General features: G+C 44.2%; 1 protein-coding gene across 2 annotated transcripts in view; it reads right to left on the bottom strand.

Moving 5' to 3' along the window:
• The window catches only part of NELL1 (neural EGFL like 1), an 823138-nt gene that overhangs the window by 734207 nt on the left and 63611 nt on the right, over window positions 1-25320 (bottom strand). For both annotated transcript variants that reach the window (XM_082747362.1, XM_082747363.1), the window contains exon 3: window positions 14237-14387. In XM_082747362.1, the coding sequence (XP_082603488.1) occupies window positions 14237-14387 (151 nt within the window). The remainder of the gene's footprint in view (window positions 1-14236; window positions 14388-25320) is intronic.

Genomic DNA, 25320 nt, shown 5'->3' with positions numbered 1-25320 from the left:
TAATTTGGTATCAATAAAGCCTATGTGTCATGTGTCTCGTGGTCTAGACAGCTCAGGAGTGATTTATCTTACTGTCATCAGAAACGAGTCTCCTCTGACACTTCAGAAGCAGACAATGCTCCTCTCTTTCTGGCTCTTAAACTTGACAGGAGGAGCACGTCCCAGGCGCCCCCCTCAGGGCCCCAGCCAGACTGGCCCGGCCCAGGATCCCTCCAGAGCATTGTGAGAGCAGCCTTCAGCAGCCGGGCTCTCACCGCCAGCCGCGGGGAGCAGTGTGCAAGCACCAGTGACCAGCGATGCACCCGCCCTGGGGTCAACCACATCAGGCCTCTCTTGATCTCTCGACCTGCCAGTCCAGACAAACTGACCTATCCCACGATGCTCAGGGTTCTCAGACTCTCCAAGGCCATCAAGTTGCTGCCTTCTGTGCAGATAGCCCACGGTTGCCTCAGATCAACGCTATACTTGCGGTATTTCCTAGCGTTAGAAGGCTAGTTTGAAGCATATTCAACACTCCCCCACAGCACTCCAGGACAAAGTTGAGGAAATGCCGTGGTTCCTTAACCAAGTTTAAGGAACCACAAAATACACTGAGTAAGAAAAGGTGCTGAGGAACCAGGCACCAGGGTGTGACTCCCAGCCCCACCATTTTACCACGCGGGGACCCTTGACAAAGCAACCAACAATCTCATCCATGAACTGGTAACAGAACCGATTTTGTCATTTTGTCAAAATTAAAGGACACTTCTGAAGTGCCTAATAGAGTCCCTACGACCTTATTACATGATTTTAAAGAGCCCTGAATATGCTAATATTCTGATTCTCCAATTAAGTGATGGAGTGTCCTCTTTTGCAAGTTTATTTCATCTCATACCTTTGGTTTTACAAAACCTTTCAGTTGTGCAGGCCAATGGTCCTTGGAATGTATTTGGGAGAAGTTCTATGCTAGTCAGCGGTGTGTACCCTGAGTCAGGCTGGAATTACAAACTCAACACATCTGACTCACCAAAACTTATTACTCCCATGAAGCAGTACCAGTGGTAAGAGATGAAAAATTATATTTAAATCACACTAGGTCAAAATCCTTAAGGACTGTCTGGGTCTCATTTTAAATTCTCACACTTGAACTTCTTTTCTGGTTCTACTACTTCATATCAGCATAACACTGGACAAATTTCTCAACCTCTCTGAACGGCAGTTCCCTGATCTCTGAGATTAAAAGAACATCTTGGTGGTGACAGGGACAAAAGCAGACAATGAAGGTCAAACACATGACATGTTTTAGGTATCTGTTTCTCCCCCTTCACCAGGTCTCAAGAGAAATGGAAATTCAGTCTGAAGGGTCATCAGACCAACAGTGTTTAGCCCAAGATTCTCTAAGACAAAAGACAAGAAGCACCAAAGGAACTCCAATGCACTTGTTTCGAGAAAGAATACTGGAAACTGCTACAAAACATTCCTTTCTCTTGTTCATTTGAATCAAGGCAACTCAAGGCCCTGAATATACAGTACAGTATCCAGAGAGAAATTATTGCATATTCCTCAGACAACCAAGTACGTGGAGTCAAATCAGGGCAGAACAAAAGGAAACAAATGGCCTAGCATGGGTGATTTTCACAGTCCCATTTAAACTCGGTGCAGATCCGTTTTAACAAAGCCAATTCCGCTGAACCAACAAGAACTACTCAGTTCGGGTTTTCAAAGAAAGTTCTCATAGGAGAATTTGTTGTTCTATTCCCAGTGGATCATGAACAATTCCCAAGGATTCCATGATTTCAAGAACCAAACCCTGTCTTCCAAACTAAGAGTTACCCCCAAAGTTAGCCAGAAATGCCTCATCAGACTGTAAAGTTCCCAAATTGAACTTAAGAAAATGTGGTGACCATGGACACCAGAAAATGCAAGATATGTGGTAATTTGTGGAACACAATCTACAGCAGCTTCTGAAATAAATCCTGCTTGGAAGGTGTAGTGTGGGGAACCCATGGAGTTCTCCACTAGCTCCAGCTCGCTGCCCTCCTAGTTCTTTCTTCCTACATCAATTTGAAGAACACCATTGCAAACCCCAAGTCCTGAACTGGCCACCTCCTCTTACGACGAAGATACCAACACAAAAAGGCGTCCTCTGCAGAGCCACCAACTACGTCCAGCACTAAAGCCCTGATCTCAGCAGGTCCCTCAACCACATCTAGAATGCCTCATCAACACCCCAACTCCTACAGTGGGGAGCATCTCCAGTGCCTACAAGGGCCAGGAGGGCATCTCACAGGACTGAGGTGGGCTGAGACTCCAGTCATTTCCTTAAAATCATCAATCCCTCTCTTAAGTCCAAGTTTAAAAAACAGCAGCAACCCACACATGGCCTCACAGTCACAGGGAAACCATTAGGAAGCTAGTGCCTGGCAACCTACAGAAGACAGGCACTATCTTTCCGTGAGAAGCCAGAAAGCTCAACTTTTCAGGCCAAATACCCCAATTTCAAAGTGTCAGCCACTAATTCGGAATTTTTAATACATTTTTAGAGGAAGAATACCATAGGGGTCATCATAGGGAAACAAATGAACCATTTGTGCAAGTCAACTATCGGCCTGCTGTGGGACCTTTCTTCTCAAAGATGAAATCCAGGCTCCAGTCCTGCCAGGCTACCTTTCATGGGGAGTTTTCCCATGTCACTGCTATGACTCCTTGCAGTTTCTGTCCTGTGCCTGCACATCCCTCATAAGAACATCCTCCTCCCACATACCCCACACCCCACTGCCCACGTCTGCAGACACCACTGTCGTCCTAGGAGGAGACCCTATACTTCTCAGGAAAGACCGTCAGTGGCTGGAAGAACCTTGTTCTGGTGGTCTCCAGATGACACTGCCATGCTTCAGGTGATCAACTGCCAGTTCTGTCCTGCCAGGCCAGGATTATCGGCAACCAAAGCTGTCAAGGAAGGGGCGGACCTAAACAAAGCACAGTAGTTGAGTTCCTTTATTCTACTAAATTATGTAATTGTAGTTTCAAATTATTGGGAAGTTATTCTGATTTCCAAAAAACAGTTCTCATGAATGGGTCAATTTTCTTGGCCTATGGCTGGTGTTCGAGAAGGGATTTGGGCCCTGAAATTATGTGGCCTGTGTAAATAGCATACCTGGTCATTTTGGAAGCACTCTCATACTAAAATTGTCAAGACGGCTATTACTGCCAGTCTCGGCTCACCCACAACCACTCCTTCTCCTCGTGCTCAGTTTACAGAGCCCCATACACACCAGCCCTCAGTCTATCCCCCGAGCACAGCAGGCCGGCTCCTGCTACAGAACCATAGCACTTCGAGTCTCCACTACGTGGGACACTCGTCTTTCTGATTTCCTCCTAGTTGGCTCTTTCTTTAGGTCCAGTCTAAGTGCCCCAACCTCATGGAACCTTCGTTGGCAGCCTTTATTCTCCACAGACCTGTTACTCATCCCTCCTCTGTTCTATTTTCCTCCTTGACCTTTGTCTTTAGGTTCCATTTTTGTCCACATTTATCTGACTTGCCCCAGGAGAAAGCAAACTCCCTGAACACAAGTCACTTGCATGTCCTTTTCACCACTGCAGACTCCAATGTTCTTGCCTGCAGATTAATATGTAACGCATTAGTAATTGAGGACAGATAAATTCCAATCTGACAAGTAAGAGGAGGTACAGGGAGAGGCCTGATCGAGGGCTCTTGCTTTTCATGGACAAAGCAGAGACCTGAGCCCACGTCTTCTGACCGCAGGCCCAGCAATCCTGCCATGGCACCACCCTTGTCAATGGACTGACAGTCTGGAGTGCCCTCCACCCAGAACTCAGCAAGCCAGAGGGTTCAATCTTCCAACCGTGACAAGGCTTAGCTGCCCCTATTTCCCGCCACAGAACCAAATGAATGAACACCTACTACCCAGACGTTCAAGTGTTTCACAACAACTAAGTCCAAGGAAAGTCAAAGACGACCATTTCAATTCTCTAAAATTCCACTGAACTTAAGTGATTTTATGCATAAATATTAATGAAACTGTGACTTTTTACTAAAGAAGTAAAGGTTAATGGCTACATTTGCTGTTTTTCCATTTCTCAGACACTAGGCAATCCGAAATCTAATATGCATATATGCAAGCATGAGCAATTTGCCCAAAACATTATAATCTATTGCTAGGATACTTCTGGTCTTCAATTAAGGTCAAAAGTCATCTGAACAGTTTCATTTCTTCTGACAAAGATTTAAATTTTACTTAATTAGTGTGTTCCTCAAAAACCTTATTTCCTTGACATGAGGTCCTTCCACTCATTTTTGTCCATCTGCAAATTACCCCTTGCTAATACACACTGCAGCCTGGAGACTTTCCCTTGAAGGTGTGCCTGAACTCTGCAAGGTTTAAAAGTAAAAAAGATAAGCCCAGATTCCAGGTTTCTTGTCTAGTGGCATTGGGGAGAATCTCTAGATGAATACTTTTAGCTTTTAGTTGGTTCCTCCAAGAAACCTCCTCCATTCAGAAGCAAGTGACCCCATTTCTCAGAAACTACTTCCCATTCTTTACTACCCTTTTTAGCTTTTCTAGGTTTTTATTCAACTAAAAACCAAAACAAAGTAAATTTATTGAACTGCACTATGGCACATGAACATGGATAACTTACCCTCCCCCCAACCTTCCGAACCTTAGAACAAATCACTCCCAGTAGCCTGAGCTAGAACTGATGGCCTCCCCCACGACTCCTCCCTGTCCGACCCCCACCATCCGACATTGAACTAGACCCGGTTCACCCTATCTCTTAATTATCTCTTAATCAACTTCCTTCCCTCTGCAACACCATCATCTGACCTCATCTAGGACCCGTTCTCTTAGCCACAACCGAGGCTCTTCACGGCTGCAGCAACCTCCTACTGGCCTTTGGTCACCAACTTTGAGCCATACCAATCTCCGCTAAGCAGCCAGGGTGATCCTCCAAAAACAAGCCGTGCCACAGCTGCACTTCCGTCACTGCCACGGCTCCCCGTTGCTCTAGGAAAGGCCAAATCCTTTCAACGGCCCATAAAGCCATTCACCATCCTCCCTCCTCCTGCCTGACTCTCCAGGTTCCCTTATCTCCATACCTTGCCCCGCCCACCTTACCTATGCTGTCCCCACCCACCATTAACAATGCATTTTCCCTGTTCTTTTAACTCAGGAGAGGGCTCATCTCTTGCCCTTTCTCATCTCACTCATGCCACACCCAGAACCCTCTCCCACTTGTCTTCTGACAGATTTCTAGTTACTCTATTTTACCCATTATACCAAGCTCTCAGTGAGCAGACTTTTCCAGCTTTAGGAAGGACAAGATCCTGGATTCCTCCTGTCAGAGTATTAGCCACACGTCCTCATGCTTAATGATCCTCCGCACTGTGTACCAGCGTGCAGCACCACACAGCATTTCGTGTGTTTCCATCACTATTTCCTGAAGGTGGAAAATGGAGCTTACAGTCCAACCTGAACATAGTTTTAAATCCAAAGCCTCGAACGTTTCTGTTCAGAATATGGAGGCTTGCTGCCAACCTGCAGCTCAAAAGCAGCATGGCTGGATCTGCATTAGGGCAAGATTGAAAGTTGAATGTTGTTCCCCTTCTTCCCAAACGGAAGCCGCGTAATAACTGAAAACACCTACTTTTTATTTATTTATTTTTTAAGATTTTATTTATCTACTTGACAGAGATCACAAGTAGGCAGAGAGGCAGGCGAGCAGGCGAAGGGCAGGAAGCAGGCTCCCTGCCGAGCAGAGAGCCCAGTGCGGGGCTCAATGTGGGGCTCCATGTGGGGCTCGATCCCAGGACCCTGAGATCACAACCTGAGCCAAAGGCAGAGGCCTAACCCACTGAGCCACCCAGGTGCCCCTATACCTACTTTTTTTTTTTTTTTAAGATTTTATTTATTTATTTGACAGAGAGAGAGAGAGAGAGAGAGCACGCACACAGGTAAGCAGAGCGGCAGGCAGAGAGGGAGAAGCAGGCTCTTTGCTGAGCAAGGAGCCTGATGCAGGGCTCTATCCCAGGACCCTGAGACCATGACCCAAGCCGAAGGCAGCTGCCCAGCCAACTGAGCCACCCAGGCGCCCCCACACCTACTTTTTAAATACACCTTATACTGTATCTTCTTGGAGGAAAGAATCAAAACATCTAAGCTTACCTAAAAAGTTTGATTACTGGATTTTTTTTTTTTATAAGAGTTTTAGAAGGAGAACCCGAGCAAGCCTGGGGGAAGGGGCTTAGAGAAAGGGAGAGACTCTCAAGCAGATTCCACGCTGAGCACAGAGCCTGACAAGGGGCTCAATGTTATGACCTTCTAAGATCATGACCTGAGCCTACGAAACCAAGAGTCTGACACTTAACCAACTGAGCAACCCAGGTACCCCTGAAAAATATACTTTTAATTGCCCCAGGAGAACATTCTCTTGGGCTGGCTTCACCAAACCATGTAACACACTTAAGAATTTCCTCTCCCCAACCTCCTACCTTCCATTCTGCTGCTCAATTATCTGAAAGTACAAAATAAATATTGGTTTAAATCATTCATAATTACAAAGGTAAGCCCGCTTAGAAATTACAGAATGTATTCTGTTAGGAGAACCCATTATTTTAGTTTACAACAATCTCTTGATGTAAAAACCTCATCACTATTTCAAATGGTGAGAAGGTCCCAATACACCCTTTTCCCTTCTGTAGTATCTGAGGAAGAACTAATAAATGTGGAAAGCAGCCCTGAGAGGAAGCGGAAGGACATTTGTTGAGGGTCTTGACAGGAGACGTAGGAGGAACCATTCCCTCAAGTGCTGCTGTTGGTCCTCTCAGGGTTTCCAGACGCGCTAACCGGCACCTTCACTTTACACGAACACACACGGAGACAAACTAACTCCTACAGCTCACACATCTGGGAATTCAGAGTCCTAGGTTCAATTCCTGGTGTACCTGACATCGAAGTGCAAAGAACTCTGGAAATGAAAACGGTATCTTCTGAAATCCGAGGTTTCCTTTGATGAGGGGGAGAGGCTTCCTTAGGAAACCAGAAATGTCCTCCTCATCTTCTCCTAGAACCGTTGCACAGAAAGCTTTGTCTTAGAACTCTTGCTTTCAGCTAACGATGCTGAAATTTTATTTGTAATTTAGGAATACAATTGAAAAACAGAAGATCTGCCATTAAATCTTACAGATTTGCATACACTGGCAGAACGTTCAATTAGATTTAATCTATGTTAATTAAGCTTTCCATTTTAGCACAGCTCTGTATTAACACACATGAATCAGGAAAAATAAACCTCAAATCTGCAATGGATATGAAGAGTTGTCACTCTTTCTAAGGGCTCTATCGGTAACTGCAAAACACAAAAACAAAACCACCCCCACCAAATCACAAATTACAAATCTAGAATAACAGAGTGCCCATTACATAAGATTATACTTCAACTGCTACCTGCAGATACATTTTCATCAGTCCTCCCTATACCTGAGTTTTCCATTTCATTTCATCTCCTCACTTAAGATCTTCATGGGAACTCACCTGACTCAGTTACCTAGGGAGTTTCCACATATTGGTGGGCCAAGAAGTTCACTCCTGGTTTAAAGGCATCACAACCTCCCCCAATGATCCACCTCTGACTGCTGGATCCCCACCAGATGAGAGAGATGGCTGCCTTTGGCTAAGAAAACTATTCAGCCATTAAAAGAACTCTTCCACCATTAAGTCAATAATGGCCTTGCCTGAGAGTAGCCAGAAGCCTAGTAGAAACTGGAAACTGACTCCAGAACAGTAAATGTAGTTTTTCTGCACAATGGTTTTGGAAAAGACAACTGGATGATCACTTCCCATGGAGCCCAAGAAGGCTGGGGACAGTGTTCAGATCCAGTATGCTCTTCCTCCACTGTGCTCCATCAGCAAAGGGAACTTTGACTGGAAACTGAATGCTACCAGAAGAGTCTGGGTGATAGACATTATTTTCCTTTAACCACTGAACTGAAGAAAAGGAACTATATGCTTATCTGGCCTCCCTCTGCATCCTGTTTTCCCCACGGTATCAAAATTCCACTTTTTCTCTTAGGTACCCAGAACTAAGCTAGGGGTTTTATAAATAGCTCTAATCATCACAAAAATCCTAAGGTACTATTCATTTCAGTTTCCAGATACCAACACCTTCACCCTTTTCACCGTCTTATGCAAGATGCAACATATCCCAGGCAGTCTCTGTGCCTGGGATAATAGATTCCATGTGAACCTTTGAAACTGTCCATGAAATTTCTGAGCACCCCTGACCAGGGAGAGAGAAAATGAATCTTTGGAACATTCTAGACTTGCTAAGTGCATACTATTTATGTAAGAGTACTTCATATTCAAGAAAACCCTGTGACAGTCTCTCAACTAGGCTACTTTCCTAATTTGGGCACAGACTGCACTGGAAACATCCCCAACAATTGAGAGCAAAACTGCATAGCTACTCCAATGCCCATGTTCTCGCTTCTTTGCCACAATGCTAAACCCGATTTCCCAGTCCTGGCCAATGCAATGTGGTACACGTCACACATGACCCTTCCAGATCTGACCCTTCAACCTACCCCAGGAGAACAGAACAAAAATCTAATCCTAGAAGTTGGGAGTCTACCTCTCTCAGGTCACACAGTTCCAGCAGATAAGTGCACACAGAAATTGAGTAACACAACTGGAAAGTGTCACATATGAAGTTATATCTGTCTGTAGCTACATACACAAGAGCTACTCATCCATTTAAATGTGCCACCAATATTTAACATGTGTAAGGTCACCAGAAAAAAAAAATTCAGCAATCTCCAAAGTCTAAAATTTCTCCCCACTTATTTTTCTGGGTTTTCTTCAGAAAAACCCAGAAGTCACACATTAAAATTTTCAAAGTGATTGAAAACCTAAACATCCCAACTTGGATCAAGGAGGAAATCAAACTAAAATTAACAACTGCAGGAAAGTACAGAGAGGTACAGAATGATAGCAGTGACCTGTATTTGAAACAATACACAAGAAAATATGAAGCCTTCAGTGATCTTGCTAAACACTGAAAACATCTAAGAAGCTACTAAAAATAAACAGAGTAATCAAAAAGGAGGTAAAAAAGCAGAAATCAATGAATTTAAAATGAAAAACAGATTTGACCAATAAAACAAAGAATGGTTTAATTTAAAAAGCCAATAAATTATACAGTCCCCTGATAAGCCTGGCCAAGAAGGAAATACCTGTATTTCACATTATGAATTAAAGATATAACCACATATATAAAAACAAAGAACAGACTGTCCAACCCTCTGCCCCCAGAAAACAGGGCTCAGTGAAAGGATTTTTGACAAAACATAAGTTGACAAAGTTTAAAATTATCTAATACTGTAAGAAGTGGAAAATGAACATTTTAGTCATGAAAGATTTCTCAGCCTTCCCAAATACAAGTATCAGCTCATATCATTTTCAGGCTGACTCTACCAGAAATATTTATGATAGATGGATTACCTATATATTTCAAGTCCAGAGAGTAATTCACAAAGCCTCCAATTAGCTCACACAGAAAAAAAATACTATTTAAATTTTTTTAAGATTTTTTTTAAATCTTAAAAAAAGGATTTTTTTTAAGATTTTTTAAAAAGAATCTTAAATAAAAGATTTTTTTTAACAAATCGGAGCCACCCAGGCACCCCCCTACTATTTCGATTCTTTTTTTTTTTTTTTAAGATTTTATTTATTTATTTGACAGAGAGAGATCACAAGTAGGCAGAGAGGCAGGCAGAGAGAGAAGGGAAGCAGGCTCCCCGCTGAGCAGAGAGCCCGATGTAGGGCTCAATCCCAGGACCGCGAGATCACAACCTGAGCCGAAGGCAGAGGCTTTAACCCACTGAGCCACCCAGGTGCCCCTAGGCCAGCTTTTTAATGTCTGTAAAGATGTCAGCTGGATTTTTCGAAGGGATTACGTTGAATCTGTAGGGTTTTTTTAGGGAGTATTGCCATTTGGTGGTAGTATCCATGGACATGGAATTTCTTTCCCTTTTATATTCTCTTTAATTTTAAACAGTGTTTTATAGTTTCAGAGTACAGCATTTGCATGACTTTTTAAAGTATAGTGGCATCAGATGATAAAGGGAATTGTTTTCATAATCTCACTTTGTTTGCTCATTGCTACTTTACAGAAATGTACCTGACGTTTCGTTGGACCTTGTATGATGCAGACTTGCCGACCTCATTAGTTTCTTAGTGAAGCGCTCTTCATACATACCAGATCTTGTTATTTGCAGATAGGACAGAAAGAAAATTATCTCTACCTGGTTGCCTTATTTTCTTGCCTAACTGGCCTGGCTAGAATTTCCAGAGCAGTGTTGAATGGAAGTGGTGAGAACAAGTAGTCTTGTGCCTGCTCTGAAGGAGGACCGCTTTGCTCTTCACCATGAAGTGTGATGGTAGCTTGTGTTAGATGTTCTTAGCCAGGTGGAAGTTGCTTTCCATTACTGGTTTGCGGAGTCTGTGCGTACGATGTGTGTTTGTTTTTATCTTGAAAGGGTATCTTTTTTTTTTTTTTTTTGCTCCGCTCCCCAAGTGCTGTTTCTGCATATGTGGAGATGATCATGTTTTTATTCTGTTATTGATGTGTGGTGTATTATATTAATTGAATTTTGGATGTTGGACCAAGATTGCATTTCTGGGATAAACCCCACTTAATCATGTTGTATAATCCCTTTTATAGATTCCTGGACGTGGTAGTATATTATTGAGAACTCTAACATCAATATGCAGAAGAGCTACTAGTCTGTGGTTGATACCTTTGTCTGGTTTTGGTATCTGGACTTTTAAGCTGTGTGGAGAGCCTTCCCCCACCCCAAGCCAACATTTGCCCATTGTATACTCGGTCCCTGGCATTTGAGTTGTATATTCTTTTTTTGATGATTCTCCTTGATTGAAGTACACCATTTTGAATTTTGAAAATGTTTCTTCTATTTTAAACAGCTATTCCATTTTTGTCTTCCATTGTCTAGAATCTCCATAATAGCGAGGAATAAAAAAACAGATTAAAGTTCCTTACAAAAGACAGGAAGACAGCAGCCAATCCAGTCTTCAGTGTGTTCCTAAATCTGTTTGATATGTCTGGTCATTTCTACTATCAATCTGTCTTACATATAAATATGTATGTATGTTGTCCTCATGTGAAGGAAATTTAGCTTTTTTTCTGATACACTGAAAGACCAAAAAAAAAAAAAAAAAAAGAATAGTGGTTACATTTTCTTTCTTGGTATCTTTTTGAGATGAGAGATGAAAAGGGGGAAATCTGCAATTCATGTAATCACATAATGTTGAACTCTTCCTGGGGAAAATTCTTGAATTCTCTTACTAATGTTGTATTTAGGAGTATTACGACGATATTAAAAACAATAGCAATACTGATAGTAGCAACTAGTTTTACTTTAAGCACTGATAAAAGGCACTGTCCTAAATGCTGGACACTAAACTCATGACATACTTATTAACTCATTAACTCATTAAGAATTGAAATAGTAGGGGCGCCTGGGTGGTTCAGGCAAATCCATAAAGCCAGAAAAGACATGAGTGGTCGCCTAAAGCTGGGGTGCTATGGGGAGATGGTTAAGGGGCACCTTTAAGGGTGTGGTATTTCTCTGGGAGGTAATGGAAATCTGTGGAGGACTGTGTTGAATGCACAACTCTGAATATACTGAAAAATAGTGAAACAGAAACATTTTCAAAATTATCTGGAAACCCAAGTGCCCACTTTCCCATATTGGGAAACCCAATATCCCAATTGTGGCAGATACATTTTTAATTCACTTGGATCATGAGTGATACAAAGAAGATCATATGGGAAAGAACCATGAAAAGAACTGGGGAGTCTCACCTTCTAGGCAAGCTGTTAGATCCCTGACAGATTCCAATTTCTCCATCTAACCTATCCTGTCCCTAAATCCTCCACTACTGAATCAAAAGCCTCAAATCCTTGGTCATCTTCTATATCTGGTTGGAGGTCCATGACCAATGTCTCCAAGATAATCTGCTGCTCTAGACTTTGTCCTGGGAAGAAATCTGAGAAGTGATGGAAGATTCTCTATTACAGATAGGAACACTGCTGGACTGTAATAGCTGAATTCCTAAAAATACACAATCATATATCCCTCTTACATGCCAGGTCTCCTTAACTAGGTGAACATCTGCTTCAGTGTGGAAACCAGGTAGTCTCTCTGACCACAGCCAGTGCATGATAGATTCTGGCAATTCCGAGTCTTGATTAGAGCAAACAAACATGGAGGAAGGCACCACAGAACTCCAAGGGGGAGGGGAATTCTCCACTTCCTTATGTTTATTATTTTTTCAATCAAGACTGAGGTTTTCCTATTACAATGAAAAATGCTGAGATGATTCTCCATTCAAGGACCCCCAGGTTGCTTTAGAAACCTGCAAGGGAAGGAAGGTGGCATCAGATGACCGTGTGGCCACACAAATTGTTTTTTAAACCTTTCTTAAAAGGAGTTGGGTTTAAAAAAAAAAAAAAAAATCCAAAAGAGAAAGCCAGGTAGTAGCTTTAAGATTTATACTTAGACCAGAAGAAATGTATATTTAAGGGCAGTCCACTTTGCAGGCCCTATCCTCTTCCACCGTCACAAGCAACCCTGCCAAGTAGATGGCCACCTCCCTTCATCCCAAGGAAAGGGAGTTCTGAGACCTTCAATGGTGCAGCAGAGCGAGACCTAGAACTCCAGGTCCCATCAGGCTGGCTCTGCAGTCAGGGCTCTCTCTACTACAACAGTTGCCATTCCGCTCACTTCTCACCCGCCCTGGGTCCCCCCGCCCTGCTTTCATGGAGATTCAAGACCCTCTATGTTCCATCCTTGGACTCTTGTATGGCCTTCCTACTGTGGCCACCCTCACACCCAACCCCTCCATGCTGCCCCGGGAGGAGGGGGTGCAGGGGGTTGGCAAGTACATGACCCTTCCTGGTCTGTGAAGCAGAGACTGGCTGGACACCTCCATGTTGGAGTAACAAGGACTCCTACGCCTTCTCCACGTCTACAGAACACTTGGCCTCTGACCTGTACCAGCTCCCCAACACGTGCCACCTCACTTTCTCTGGCTGACTCAGAAACAGCCAAATTCTGATGCTGACAACATCCCTATGTAAGGATTGGGGTCCGTCACATCCCTTTGAGGCAGAGATCAAGTTTAACCAATGAAACAAGGACACTGGATCGTCACCTCTGGAAAGAGGCGCATGGAGAGCCTATGCACCATCCCCATTAGTCTGTTTTCTGCACCTCTCTATTCCACCCCCAAAATTACATTTTCCTGCATTTCTCTTCTGACTGCCCACCCTGTTCCTGCTCAGTACCTCAAGACTTCCTGACCTGACAGAATTCTGGCCCTTCCAGAGTTGCCCCTCTGTGCGCTCTTCCCTAACCACTGACCTAGCATCCCGAACTGCCTTTACAGAGCTCTGCTCTTGACAGGTCCACCTGAATGGGTTTACCTGAATTCAGGTTCCCCAGAAGCAGACTGACACATGAACCTGAGAACAAGTGATTTCCTAAGAAGTGTTGGGGGGTGGGGGCAGGGAGAGTAGCAGGACCTGGAAGCCTCAGTCTAATCCCAGGTACCACTGAGGAATTAATCAAGATGCAGAGCCAGTCTGGCTTTAAGGCCTCCAAGGCAAAGGAACTAGGCTTCTGAACTCCTGCATTCTGTCAATCACTGACTACAGGCTGCCTGGGGGAATCGGTGAACTCCCAGACACTTCTGTTCTCTCTAGTGGCTATAGAGGTGCCCATGTCTATAGTACTGCTCCTCCCTGCCCTCCCCGAGCTCCGCAGCCCCCTCCCCACACACAATGTGCCAATGACTGACCCCACACACCTCTTGCTTCCCAAAGATCACAGATTACAAAGATCACAGAGATCACAAGTAGGCAGAGAGGCAGGCAGAGAGAGAGGAGGAAGCAGGCTCCCTGATAAGCAGAGAGCCCGATGCAGGGCTCGATCCCAGAACCCTGAGATCATGACCTGAGCCAAAGGCAGAGGCTTAACCCACCGAGCTGCCCAGGCACCCCCCAAAGTAAGTTCTTAATGCAAAGAAAATTCATCAGTGTGTTCAACAGCAACAAGGTCTCAGCTAGCTACATGTCCTCTTAGAGATACAACCTCCCAATTCCAAGGCATTTTTTATAGCCCATTAATTCTAAGTACACTTTCGAAAGTACAGCTTACCTGTGTTCCAGCTCTCGTATGGAGAGGATCACTCCTGAAGTCGATGGCTTCTGCTGCACGGTGGCCAAAAAGGTGAAGTCGCTCTTGTTCCGGAACAGCTGGATTAATTTCTCACTCACATGAGGGGCCGCATGGATCTCTCTGTCTGTATCTAGGAGTCAAGAAGGAAATGCAGAAACACAGGGGGACAGAGAACAAGGAGGAGGAAAAGGACACAGAACGAAGGAGAGGGTAAGGAAGAAAGAGAAAAGACACAATTAGAAATGTCCAGAGGATCCTGGTTCCATTTCTCATGCCCTTCACCCCCCCCCCCACTGATACCCTGCTTTCAGGCACCACCCACCGCTTCATCCGGCAGCACCCATTCAACACAGAAACCGGAAATGCCACTTCCATTACTGTATCCACTTGTCACCTGGACAAGTTCATCGTGGGCCAGCCAGTGATCTTCTGACAGAAATTGTGATGGGACACTGAGCAAGGCGGCCGACTACAAGCAGATGAAGTTGCTGTAAAAAAGCTGAGAGACCACCGGATAAATGGATCCTCAATTCAGAGAATCCAGTGTTTAAAGCAGGTCCTAAATTCCACTCAGCAGGCCCCAGCAGGACTTTTCCCCCATTGACTCGGTCTCTCTTCATGAGGCGTAGAGAGAAATCTGTCCTTGCTTTGGACCCAGCAGAGACTGACTAGTGTTGATAATGTCAGACAATTCCACTTTTGATTAAACAATCTGTGATCTTTAAGGGTGCCTGGGATTTCTCTGTAAACATGGAGTGGATGACTCCACTCCTGAAATATTAAAGCGGAGGTCAATTCAGCAGGCTTAGAGAACTGGGAGTCCAACTAATCGTGCTCCTGGCCAGGAATCGCTTTCTTCAAGTTCTGCCTAATGAGACATTCATCATTTCATACTCCGACCCTCCCACTCCATGCCCCAATCATGATAAACTAGGTGTTCTCGCTATCGCACAACTCACCCCCTCAAATCAGAAACTCACCACCAACAGAGCAGAATTATAACTTCAGAGGATGACAAATGAATACCAAAGGAATGTTTGGTTCCTCCTCCCATGCCCTGACCCCATCCATCCTCTGCAGAAATACTTCGTTTTTTAAACTCCTGGAGAAATAACCAAGACCCTCAAAATATCTGTGGCCCAAGCAACATCACAGACTATGGGGACCTTGAAGAACCTCATCCTGAAGAGTGGTTTCTAATGGTAAAACAATCCTCAAGTTCTTGACCTTGGGCCTCAGTCTTCTCATCTCCAAAATGGGGGGTGGGGTAGAGGAGGAGAGGGGAACCAGGGGATTTCTCAAGGCCTCTCCATCCTCGGGTAATCCCTCGAGCTACTGTTGGAAAGACCATCTTCCATCTGTAGAAATCTAGGCTATGAGAGGCAGGGAGCGACGTTTGTCCTCTATTTTGGAGGCACCTAACCCAGGTGGAGGACCTACTCACAGAAAACCCACCTAAGACATTTGCTTTTCTACCCAAAGAAAGGCCTTCATCACTTCAGTGTTAAGTGGCAGGCTTTTAGTTTTTGTCAAGGGTGGAGCTAAGTGCCACTCAGGGAATGCTTTAACATCTTCTACAAAATCCCAGCCAAAGACTTTGCAGGACAATATTCAAGATCTATTAAATGTATGAAGTAATCGCTTTGTCAACTAGAGATCATTAGCAAATGTTTATTAACATTTTTATACTGCTGGGTACAAGTCCTAATAAATTCCACCTAAAATTTAGTGCCACGGACACATACACGTGTGCGTGGCTCTTGAGATTTACATGTTTACTTTTGCCCTTTTTGCTGTTTCCTTCTTTATTTGTCTATTAGGAATTAACTGATGGGAAGTGTTGGCCCAGAGAGCTCATCAGAGGTTCTAAAGCAGGAGCCCAATGCGAAGGGACAATGACCAGTCAGCCACGATATTCAGAGCTCTTTCCTCCAGCAGGCACATCAGTGATGACTGTCCTCACCTCTCACTCCGTTCTCTTGATATCACTCCAGCTCCATGACCAATGACACTCAAGTATATATCTACCACCCCCAATCTCTTCTTTTTTTTTTTTTAAGATATTTACTTATTTGTTTATTTGACAGAGAGAGAGATCACAAGCAGGCAGAGAGGCAGGCAGGGGGAGAGGGGGAGCAGTTTCCCTGCTGAGCAGAGAGCCCGATACGGGGCTCGATCCCAGGACCCCGAGATCACAACCTGAGCCGAAGGCAGAGGCTTAACCCACTGAGCCACCCAGGCATCCCTACCCAGTCTCTTCTTCAACAGACACGTTCAATATCCTTACTACTTCCACATGAAGGTCTAGTAAGTATTTCACATTGTATATGCTGAGGACAAAACCCTTGTCCTCCCCTCTGCCCAGCCCTCGATTTTCCCCTGGAGCTCACAATCTTAGTAAATGGCAGCACCCAGGTCAAACCAAAAAGACCAGAAGTTGTCCTTCAACCCTCTTTTTCTTCTACTCTCCACATCCAATCCAAGAGCAAATCATGAGGACGCCCAGGTCTGGAAATCTGTCCACTTCCCCCCAACTCCACTCAAACTCCTCTCCAAGCTGCACCTCTCACTGGGGCACCTTCAAGAGCCTAACTGGTCTCCCTGCTTCCATACTGCCTTGCTTTCTCCATTCTCCACGGCAGTCCAAGAGATCATTTTAACACCTAAATCAGCATCCTTGCATTCTCTTGCTAAAAACCCTCCATGGCTTCCCAGTCCTCCCAGGACAAAAATCCAGGCTTTTTAGCATGGCCCACAAGGTCACATACCAAATGACTTGCCTATGTCTCCCAATTCCATACTCTTCTTCCACACCCAAGCCCACTCCTGCCTCAGGGACTTTGTACTACTCTTCCCTTGTCCCACAGAGCTCTTCCCCCACCCTCCCCATGCCTGGCTCCATTAGCTCCAATGGCAAATGCAACTCCTGGTCACTCCTTCCAAAGCAGGCTCTCCAGAAACATTGAATACACCACTCTGGTTATTTTCTCCATTCCACTCAATTACTGTACTCTTTCTTTGTATTACTCATTTCATGTTTGTTCTGTTTTTTACTGTATTTCCTTTCTTTCCCCTCTAGACTACAAGCTCCATAAGGACAGGCAGATTTATTCATTCACGTTGTATCCGCAGTTCTCAATGCCTGGTATTAAACAGGCATCCAATAAAGACACCTGGATTTATTTTCCATTTACTTTTATCATGTATGCTGTTATTTCAAAGAACCACCAAGATTACGGTCAGAAAAGAATAGGATACCTTTCAGAAAAGGAGAAAATAAATAGTTACGTGTCACATGTTTGTGGTTTTAAGTTTAAAGAAAAGCATGTTCAGGGCCAATTCAGCTCCTCCTGTTTATAGGACACCCCATCTAACAGTCTAATCCAATACAACCACACTACTAATCACCCCACCCCTCTACAAAACTGCGCATTTCTTCTGCCGACTTCTCATCTCTCTTCGTGAATAACTGACACATTGAAATAAAGAGACCCCCATTAGCACTCACCAGAGTGAAACGTAAAAAACATCTATTTTCAAACATGGGAGACTTTATGAGCATTCTCATTTTCAGAAAAGCTCTTTCAAGTAAATGCTTACCATAACTCAGCTGCCAAAAGAACACCAGAAAGTAATTTCACTTCTTACAACAGAGGCAAGAACAGTGAACCAGGTTTCAAGGGACTGAAGACTACCAAGTTTGACAGATAACTAGCTGTGTGACCTTGGATAAGACACTTTACCTCTCTGAGCCTCACACTCCATATCTGAAACTAGACATGACTGGAGATTATGGGGCTCAAGTTCTCTCCAGGACTCATTTCTGTTTATCACCATACCCTGCTTCTAGCCACCTAGCAAAGGGCAGGACTGAAGGTATTTTCCACCTATGAAACACCTCAATTCTACAATTCTCTTCTGCTGATTTTCCAAATCAACATAAATGTAAAGTTATCAATTGCTGGAACCAGTGATGGTCCACCTACTTTTCTCTTTCCGGGAGTTAAACGAGCTACCTATGAAAGCCAATTAATGAGAATCTATAGTAAGTATTGTACTGCTGTATGCAACCATTATGATGTGCTTTCTATATTATTGAAGAATATTCAATTCTGCTAGAGAGGACAAGAGAAACAAGCAGGATGAATAGAGCTCATAGGAAGTGTTAAATATAGATAGCAAGTTAGAAACCTGTAAAACGTGTTCAACATAGATCCAGTAAATGAAACCTAAATGTGTTGAACACAGATAAAAAGGACTGAATGAGCATGTTACCGAGGAAAGGAATGGGGTGGAAGAACCAAGTCATAATGTACAAATCACAACACCTTCAAAATGACAGCTAGATCATCCCTAAATCGGATAACTATCTTGGATACTCATTCCATTCCCATTCTGGCCCCACGTGTACTCTGCCTGAGAAATGCTAACCAAACCCATCACGACTCACCAGACTGACGCGCACCTGCAGCTGGGACCAGGAGTACTTGCCATCCCCAAGAGTGGAAATGCACTGACACCAGGCACTTCCCATCTGCTGAACTCCACCTTCTTAGAACCTCCGCTCCAGTCCATGTAACCTCTGCATCAGCAAAGAAGCTGATGGGGCAAAGACTGAACACGTGAACAAAGCAAAACCCAGGAATCCAGTAGGGTGGCACATCCTTTCCATAGCATGGACCCTATCCTACTCCATTTCTTTCCCATGCTTCCTCCTGGACATTGTGGATTTATTTAATAAGTCGCATGATAGTGGCGCCTGGGTTGCTCAGTGGATTAAAGCCTTTGTTTTCGGCTCAGGTCATGATCCCAGGGTCCTGGGATCGATCCCCACATCGGGCTCTCTGCTCAGCGAGGAGCCTGCTTCCACCTCTCTCTCTCTCTCTCTCTGCCTGTCTCTCTGCCTACTTGTGATCTCTGTCAAATAAATAAATAAAATCTTTAATAAAAAAAAAAAGCGCCACATGATTCAAGCATCTGAATTTGGTTGGTGAAGTGGTTTTGTGACCTCTGAAGGAACCACCACCACTTACAGTGAACATTTTACATTAAAAAAGTTGTCCTTCCAAACGTCCAGAGGTTTTATGTGATCTAGTTAAGAAGTGCTAAATCAGCAGCAAGGGTTAAGTGCTTTTTTCTTTCCTAGGATGAAATGGCTCTACCTAGTCATTTTTAAAGACTAAAAATGCTAACATGATGACTAAGCATCAGTTAAAAAAAAAAAAAAAAGTACTGGATGAAGGGAGGGGATTGAAGAAATTAAATGAGGCTATTCACAGACTCTTCTCTGCCTATTACAGAAGCAGCTTCATTGCCCTTTTGCCTGATGACAGGATGAGGATTTTCATTGTCAAACACACCTGTGTTTCCTCTGTGCCAGGCACTGTGCTTGCTGGGCACCAAGGAAACACGGTTCCTGCCCTTGAGGATAGCTGCTGTCTATCCTATCCCACCTGGGAAGGACAGGTAGAGAAGGGCAATGCACCAACGAAGGAGGGGGCAGTAGAGGCTGGGAAGGACAGGGTGGAAGACAGAGCTTTGAACCAGAGGCAAAAAAAAAAAAGAATAAGCATTTATCAGGCAGGAGAGAGAGGGAGAAGAGGGCACTCATTGCGGGACTGCTGTGCAGATGTGAACACCCATGTGTCTTCCATTATCTTAGCATTTTTCTTTCTCTGCAAGCATCCCTCTCGCCAGAAGTCCAGCAGGACAGAAGCTACTCTGCGTAATATCAGAGGAAACTCCCCACCGATGGACAAGCAGAAGGGGCAAAAGCAGCAGCAGCCAGAAACATGCCAAAAGAAACACCTGGGCAGCCTGCCTCAGCCTTGACCGATGGAGAATTTGGGGGACATCTCAGTAATAACATCATGTTTAAACAGAGAACCTCACATATGACAGAATCCAGATGGAGACTTGGCACATCCTTCCAGCCTAAGTCCCATGTAAGCTCGTGGTAAGATTGACCCCCAAAGGTCAAGCAACACTTGTCAATTTGAAATAGAATCGCTTTTCATTGAGGAGTACAGAGCAAGTTCGCCAATTCATAACACGCCACTGTCCATGGGGCAACTCCGGCTGGGGAGGGGGAGAAGGAAGCGGCATATTTTCCGTCATTTCCAGCCCTTCTTTAAGAAGGTCTAAGGTTATCGATCCAAGGAGCTTTCAAAGAAGCAGAAATCACAAGCAGAAAGAAGTAGGGATGCTAGGAGACTCCTGGTTAACGTGTAAAGGATTTCTACCTTCACTAGCAAACACACAATGACATCCCATTAAACCTCCATTAGCTCCAGAAGCAGACTCACGCATAAATGTGTGTACAGTTCATTGTGGTGCCATATAGAGGGCTAACTGCTTTGCACATACCACTTACAGTAACCCTAGAAGTAGCCACTGTTATTTTTCCTCCTTTATAAGTGAGAAAACTAAAGCTTACCAATTTTCTAAAAGACACTGGGCTAAGCCAAGAGGAGAGTCTAACCTGGCAGGCTGGTTTCTCAAACTACACTCCTCACTCTGCTACATCTGCTACGGAGGTGTGTGAGCTCCACGCTTGGTTCAAGTGGAATAGGGACAAATCCTCATCATACATTCAGCGCTGGACACTTTGTACTTAGGCAATATTTATGAGCAAATTATTTGTACAATCCCTGAGCTAGATATCATTTCCCCCATTTTGCAGGTGAAGAAACAGAGGCACAGAAGTTTTACAGCTTTACATAGCAAGTCAATGGAGATAAAGGTGGCATCTTGCCCAGCAGAGTCCGCCATGATACTCCGTGGCATTCGCCTGGCGCCCTTGCCTACTTGGCCATCCTCCTTCCCTCCCCTGTTCTCACCCCTCCTCACTCCTGTACTCCAGCCACACAAGGCTCCTTTTTCTTCCCAGGGCCATGTTCCTCCACACGTAACATTCTTACATTTCCCTCTCCGTTTACTCTTCTTTGGGTACCAGCTTAATTGTCAATTCTTCGGGCTAGCTTTCTCTGACCACCCCAAGCCGGCTCAGATTCCCTATACTAGGTGTTCACTGTATTTATCATAACCACCAAGGCTTTGTGTGTGATCATTTTATTGCATATAATCATTTTATTAATGGCCAGCATGCCCACCGACTGTAAATCCCATGAGGAATGGTTTATCAATATATTCTCCACACTCTACAGAGTGCCCGGCATAGAGATGATTAATGGAACAGACGTTTGAGTCTCTGTCTTGACTCTAAAATCTAGAGCACAGTGTAACAAAGGAGGTTTACTAAAGACACGCAACCAGAACCCCAACCTGTTGAAAAAAGTACATCAAAATAACGAGCTGCCTAAGGAATAATAAAGCTATCTGAGCATCCCCGACTCCTCCACTGGGGGACTCCACCTAAGAATTCTGTGACACACTGTATTACTATATGGCTCCATTAAAAGATTCTGGTATCTCCGTAATTTTACTTATTAAATAGGCATGTTTAGGCAGTTCAAGTTCTTATAAACCTTTACAAGTTTCAGTAAGGACAATCAAGGCACCCACCTGTCACTAAGAAATTAGCATACCAAGAGCCATTCTCATCCAGCACAACCTGCCAGTGATCCAGTCTCCTGTCAGATCCACATCCCTCCAGCCCCATCTCAGTTGGGCACCTCCGAGTAAAGAGATGTAAAGCATGAACCCCACCTGTAACCGAGTCACAGAGCCAGGAAACAAGAGACTGATGAAAAGATGTTCATGGGATTAAGATTACCTTGTGTAAGTAGTTCAAGCTTCCATTTCCCAGATGCTTAAGTGGTAGGGATATGACACACAGCATGGGGACAATAATATACGTCGTGTATTTGAAAAGGGAAGAGTAGATCTTGAAAGTTCTCATCACAAGAAAAAATTTCTAACGATGGCAATGGGTGTTAACTTCTTGTCTCATAATTTTGCAAAACATACATACATCATTCTGTTGTACACCTGATACTAGGTTATCAATCATAGCTCAATAAACTTAGAGGAATAAAAAAAAAGATGGCACTGTACACCAAAGAAGTTATCGACCAACAGTTAAATCAGACTACATATACTCAATGGAAAATTATATAGAACAAGCATATCAGAAGTATTAGAACATAGGAAGCATCCAGGCAATGATGCCCAAGATGTACACATGTACAGCATATAAGTGTACATTAAGATCTAGTTTTAGTGACACATGGCCCAGAGATAGGACTGACCACCGGCCATCAAGAGCTCCCATCAATAATTGGGAGCTGATGTAAAATTTCTTCCACAGATCCTGATTTTCCAAATCAGAGAATTATCTTTAAGAAAATGTTTGCTAAAGTGTTAGAACATATTATAAAAACAGAGGAGAAATAATCAGAGCAAGCCACAAAAGAAAATAAGCACCAATCACCTTGCTTCTAATCACATAATTGTGTCTCTTAAATCAATGAGGACATCAGATGCTCCCTGCAGCCAATCTTTTTTTTTTTTTTAAGATTTTATTTATTTATTTGACAGAGAGAGATCACAAGTAGGCAGAGTGGCGGCAGAGAGAGAGGAAGGGAAGCAGGCTCCCTGCTGAGCAGAGAGCCCGATGCGGGACTCGATCCCAGGACCCTGAGATTATGACCTGAGCCAAAGGCAGTGGTTTAACACACTGAGCCACCCAGGCGCCCCTCCCTGCAGCCAATCTTAACCAGGTCTGACCTCCTATGGAATACCGTGTCCCTCCTCAATAAGGAAGGCTGGTCAGCTCCCCAGGATAGCCTGCTGGGGCACTGCAGCACAGAGCCCCTGCCCATGGTAACTCAAGAGGAGGTCTATTTTGGCAGTAATTGAGAGTACAACCCCTTTGGGTAGCATTTTAATCAACACTCAGATAAACCCAAAGGCATGCCCCCCATACTGCATGAAGCTACAGGCACAAAAGGTCAGCAAGTGTAAGCAAAAACATTGTTCCCACCATAGGATGCTCTCCAGGGTCTTGTAAAAGACAGAAGGGCAGTCCTTGGCCCTGCTCTCCAGCATCTACCCATTCATCCATTTATTTCCTTGCCCACTACCTTTAAAACTTAGAGCACTCCTCTGAACACAAAACTAAGACCTCTTCTAGTCACGAGGGGCTAAGAGTCCAGGATGAAAGACACAAACATAGATAAAGGGGAGTGGTTTAGTTCAGAGCCATAAGCAGGCATGCTCAAGAGGCATCACAGGGCCAAAATAACCTGAACAGGACCAAAGTGCCTCCTCAGAGACTTAATCCTACCATTAAGGGGCAGTGTAGGATCCCAACTGTTTGGTTCAGATTCCAGCTTTCCCACTTAGCAGACAGGTTAACTTCTCCAAGGTCCTCTCTGTGCCTCAGATTTTTCATTTGTAAAATGGGAATAAGATTGCGTCTACCCCCTGGGGCAAGTTTGAAGATTCGATGAATACAGACTAAGTTCTTCCAACAGTACATGCCACATAAGACACACACGACAATTTCGGGTCTATGTGGAACACAGCAGAGGCTGGCCTTGGGTCCTGTAGGGCTGGAAGACCAAACGACACCAGCAACCACCCCACGAGAGCCTTCTTGCTGCAGCTGGTCATGGCTGTGGCCCAGGAGGAAGGCAATGGGGAGGTGAGCAGGGGTTGCCAGCCATGGCTGGAGGCAAGCCATGGCCAGTTCACTCTTCTCTTAGATTGAAAACCAGTCATCGTCTCTGGGGTTTCCAGCTACTACAATCTAGGTCCAGCCAGCCAACACCCAGAACACGGGAGTTTTTGCTATGTGCTAGACATCAAGCTGAATACTTAACCTAACTTTGGCCAAGAAGCCTCGTGAGGTCACTAGAGGTGATGCTACCTCCATTTTATGAGTTACAAATACAAAGAGTTAAGTTTCCTACTAAGTAGTGTAGCTGGAATTCAAGCCCTAGTCTTGGGCCAACTACAATGACCCCTGCCTTGCCTTGCCATCTTCTAGTCTTGGCCCTGCTGGCGTTGGAATGCCACTCCACCACGTACCTTCTGGAAGAACCTGGTTAACTCCACTTCCTTCATCCTGGAGTGTTCTCACCTAGGACACAGTGGTAATACCACCCACCCCACATGGTTCAGTAGAAATAAAGATACATGGTACCTGCCCAGTATAGAGTATGTGCTTCCTAAGTACTTCCAGAACTCCCTCGGGGACTTTTCCACAAAGATTTGCAAAGGCACCCTGGAGAGCTACACCCTCAAGTCAGAGCTTCAACAGGGGCCAATGTGTTCACACACAGGACTACAGCCCATAGTCCTCACAACCCACTGAGTGGACACTAACAGCCTCGCTTTAGAGAGGCTGCCTTGGACTCCCAGAAAACGGACCTGTCCAAGATCCTACCTTCAGCAAGAGGCAAATATGTGCTTTCTGAGTCCATTTCTGAAGTTTTGTTGTTTTTGTTTTGTTTTGCTTTTCTGCACAGCTTCCTTAATGACAACATAATCAAGACAAGAAAATCCTTCCTCCAAGATCCTAAACTCCTCCATATATTGAGTTTCATCTCTAGCATGGTTATGAAGTTTGAAGCAGTAAGCTGACCCAGTTATAATTAGTTCCCTATTGTGCACAGTCCTAATTCTTGGGCATAAAAGACTTTTTAAATGCTGTACTGGCCTTGACCTTGCCGTATCTTCTCAAATTCAATAGTAAACAGTAGGGCATCGTGTTTAACAGCTATGCTCTCTTAATTTACGATTATTCGTCATAAATCATTTTTACATGTTGCTCCAAATGCGGTTTTTCAAGAATAAAAATCTGCCTGCATTGAAATGCACAGTGATTTTAATATGCAAACCTCCTACAGAGATGATGTCTCATTTTAATTATTGTTTCGGTTTAATGGGTTTTCATTAAATTAGAGGATGGAGCAATTACTAGGGTGAACAGCTAATGTTTGAAAGGTAAGCTCCCGTGGCTCTGTGGGCAAAAAGACAGTTGTGGCAGTAAGAAGCAGAAAGCAATACTCCTCTGGCTAAGCTTGTGTGCAGCCGGTCAGAAAACCGCACTGGCTACTTCTTGCCCAGGTTCATAACAGAGTTGACTTCCCCTCATG

Source organism: Mustela nivalis (genome assembly GCF_964662115.1).
Source record: "Mustela nivalis genome assembly, chromosome: 9".
NCBI lineage: Eukaryota > Metazoa > Chordata > Mammalia > Carnivora > Mustelidae > Mustela > Mustela nivalis.
This window is presented reverse-complemented; position numbering and strand designations above follow the sequence as displayed.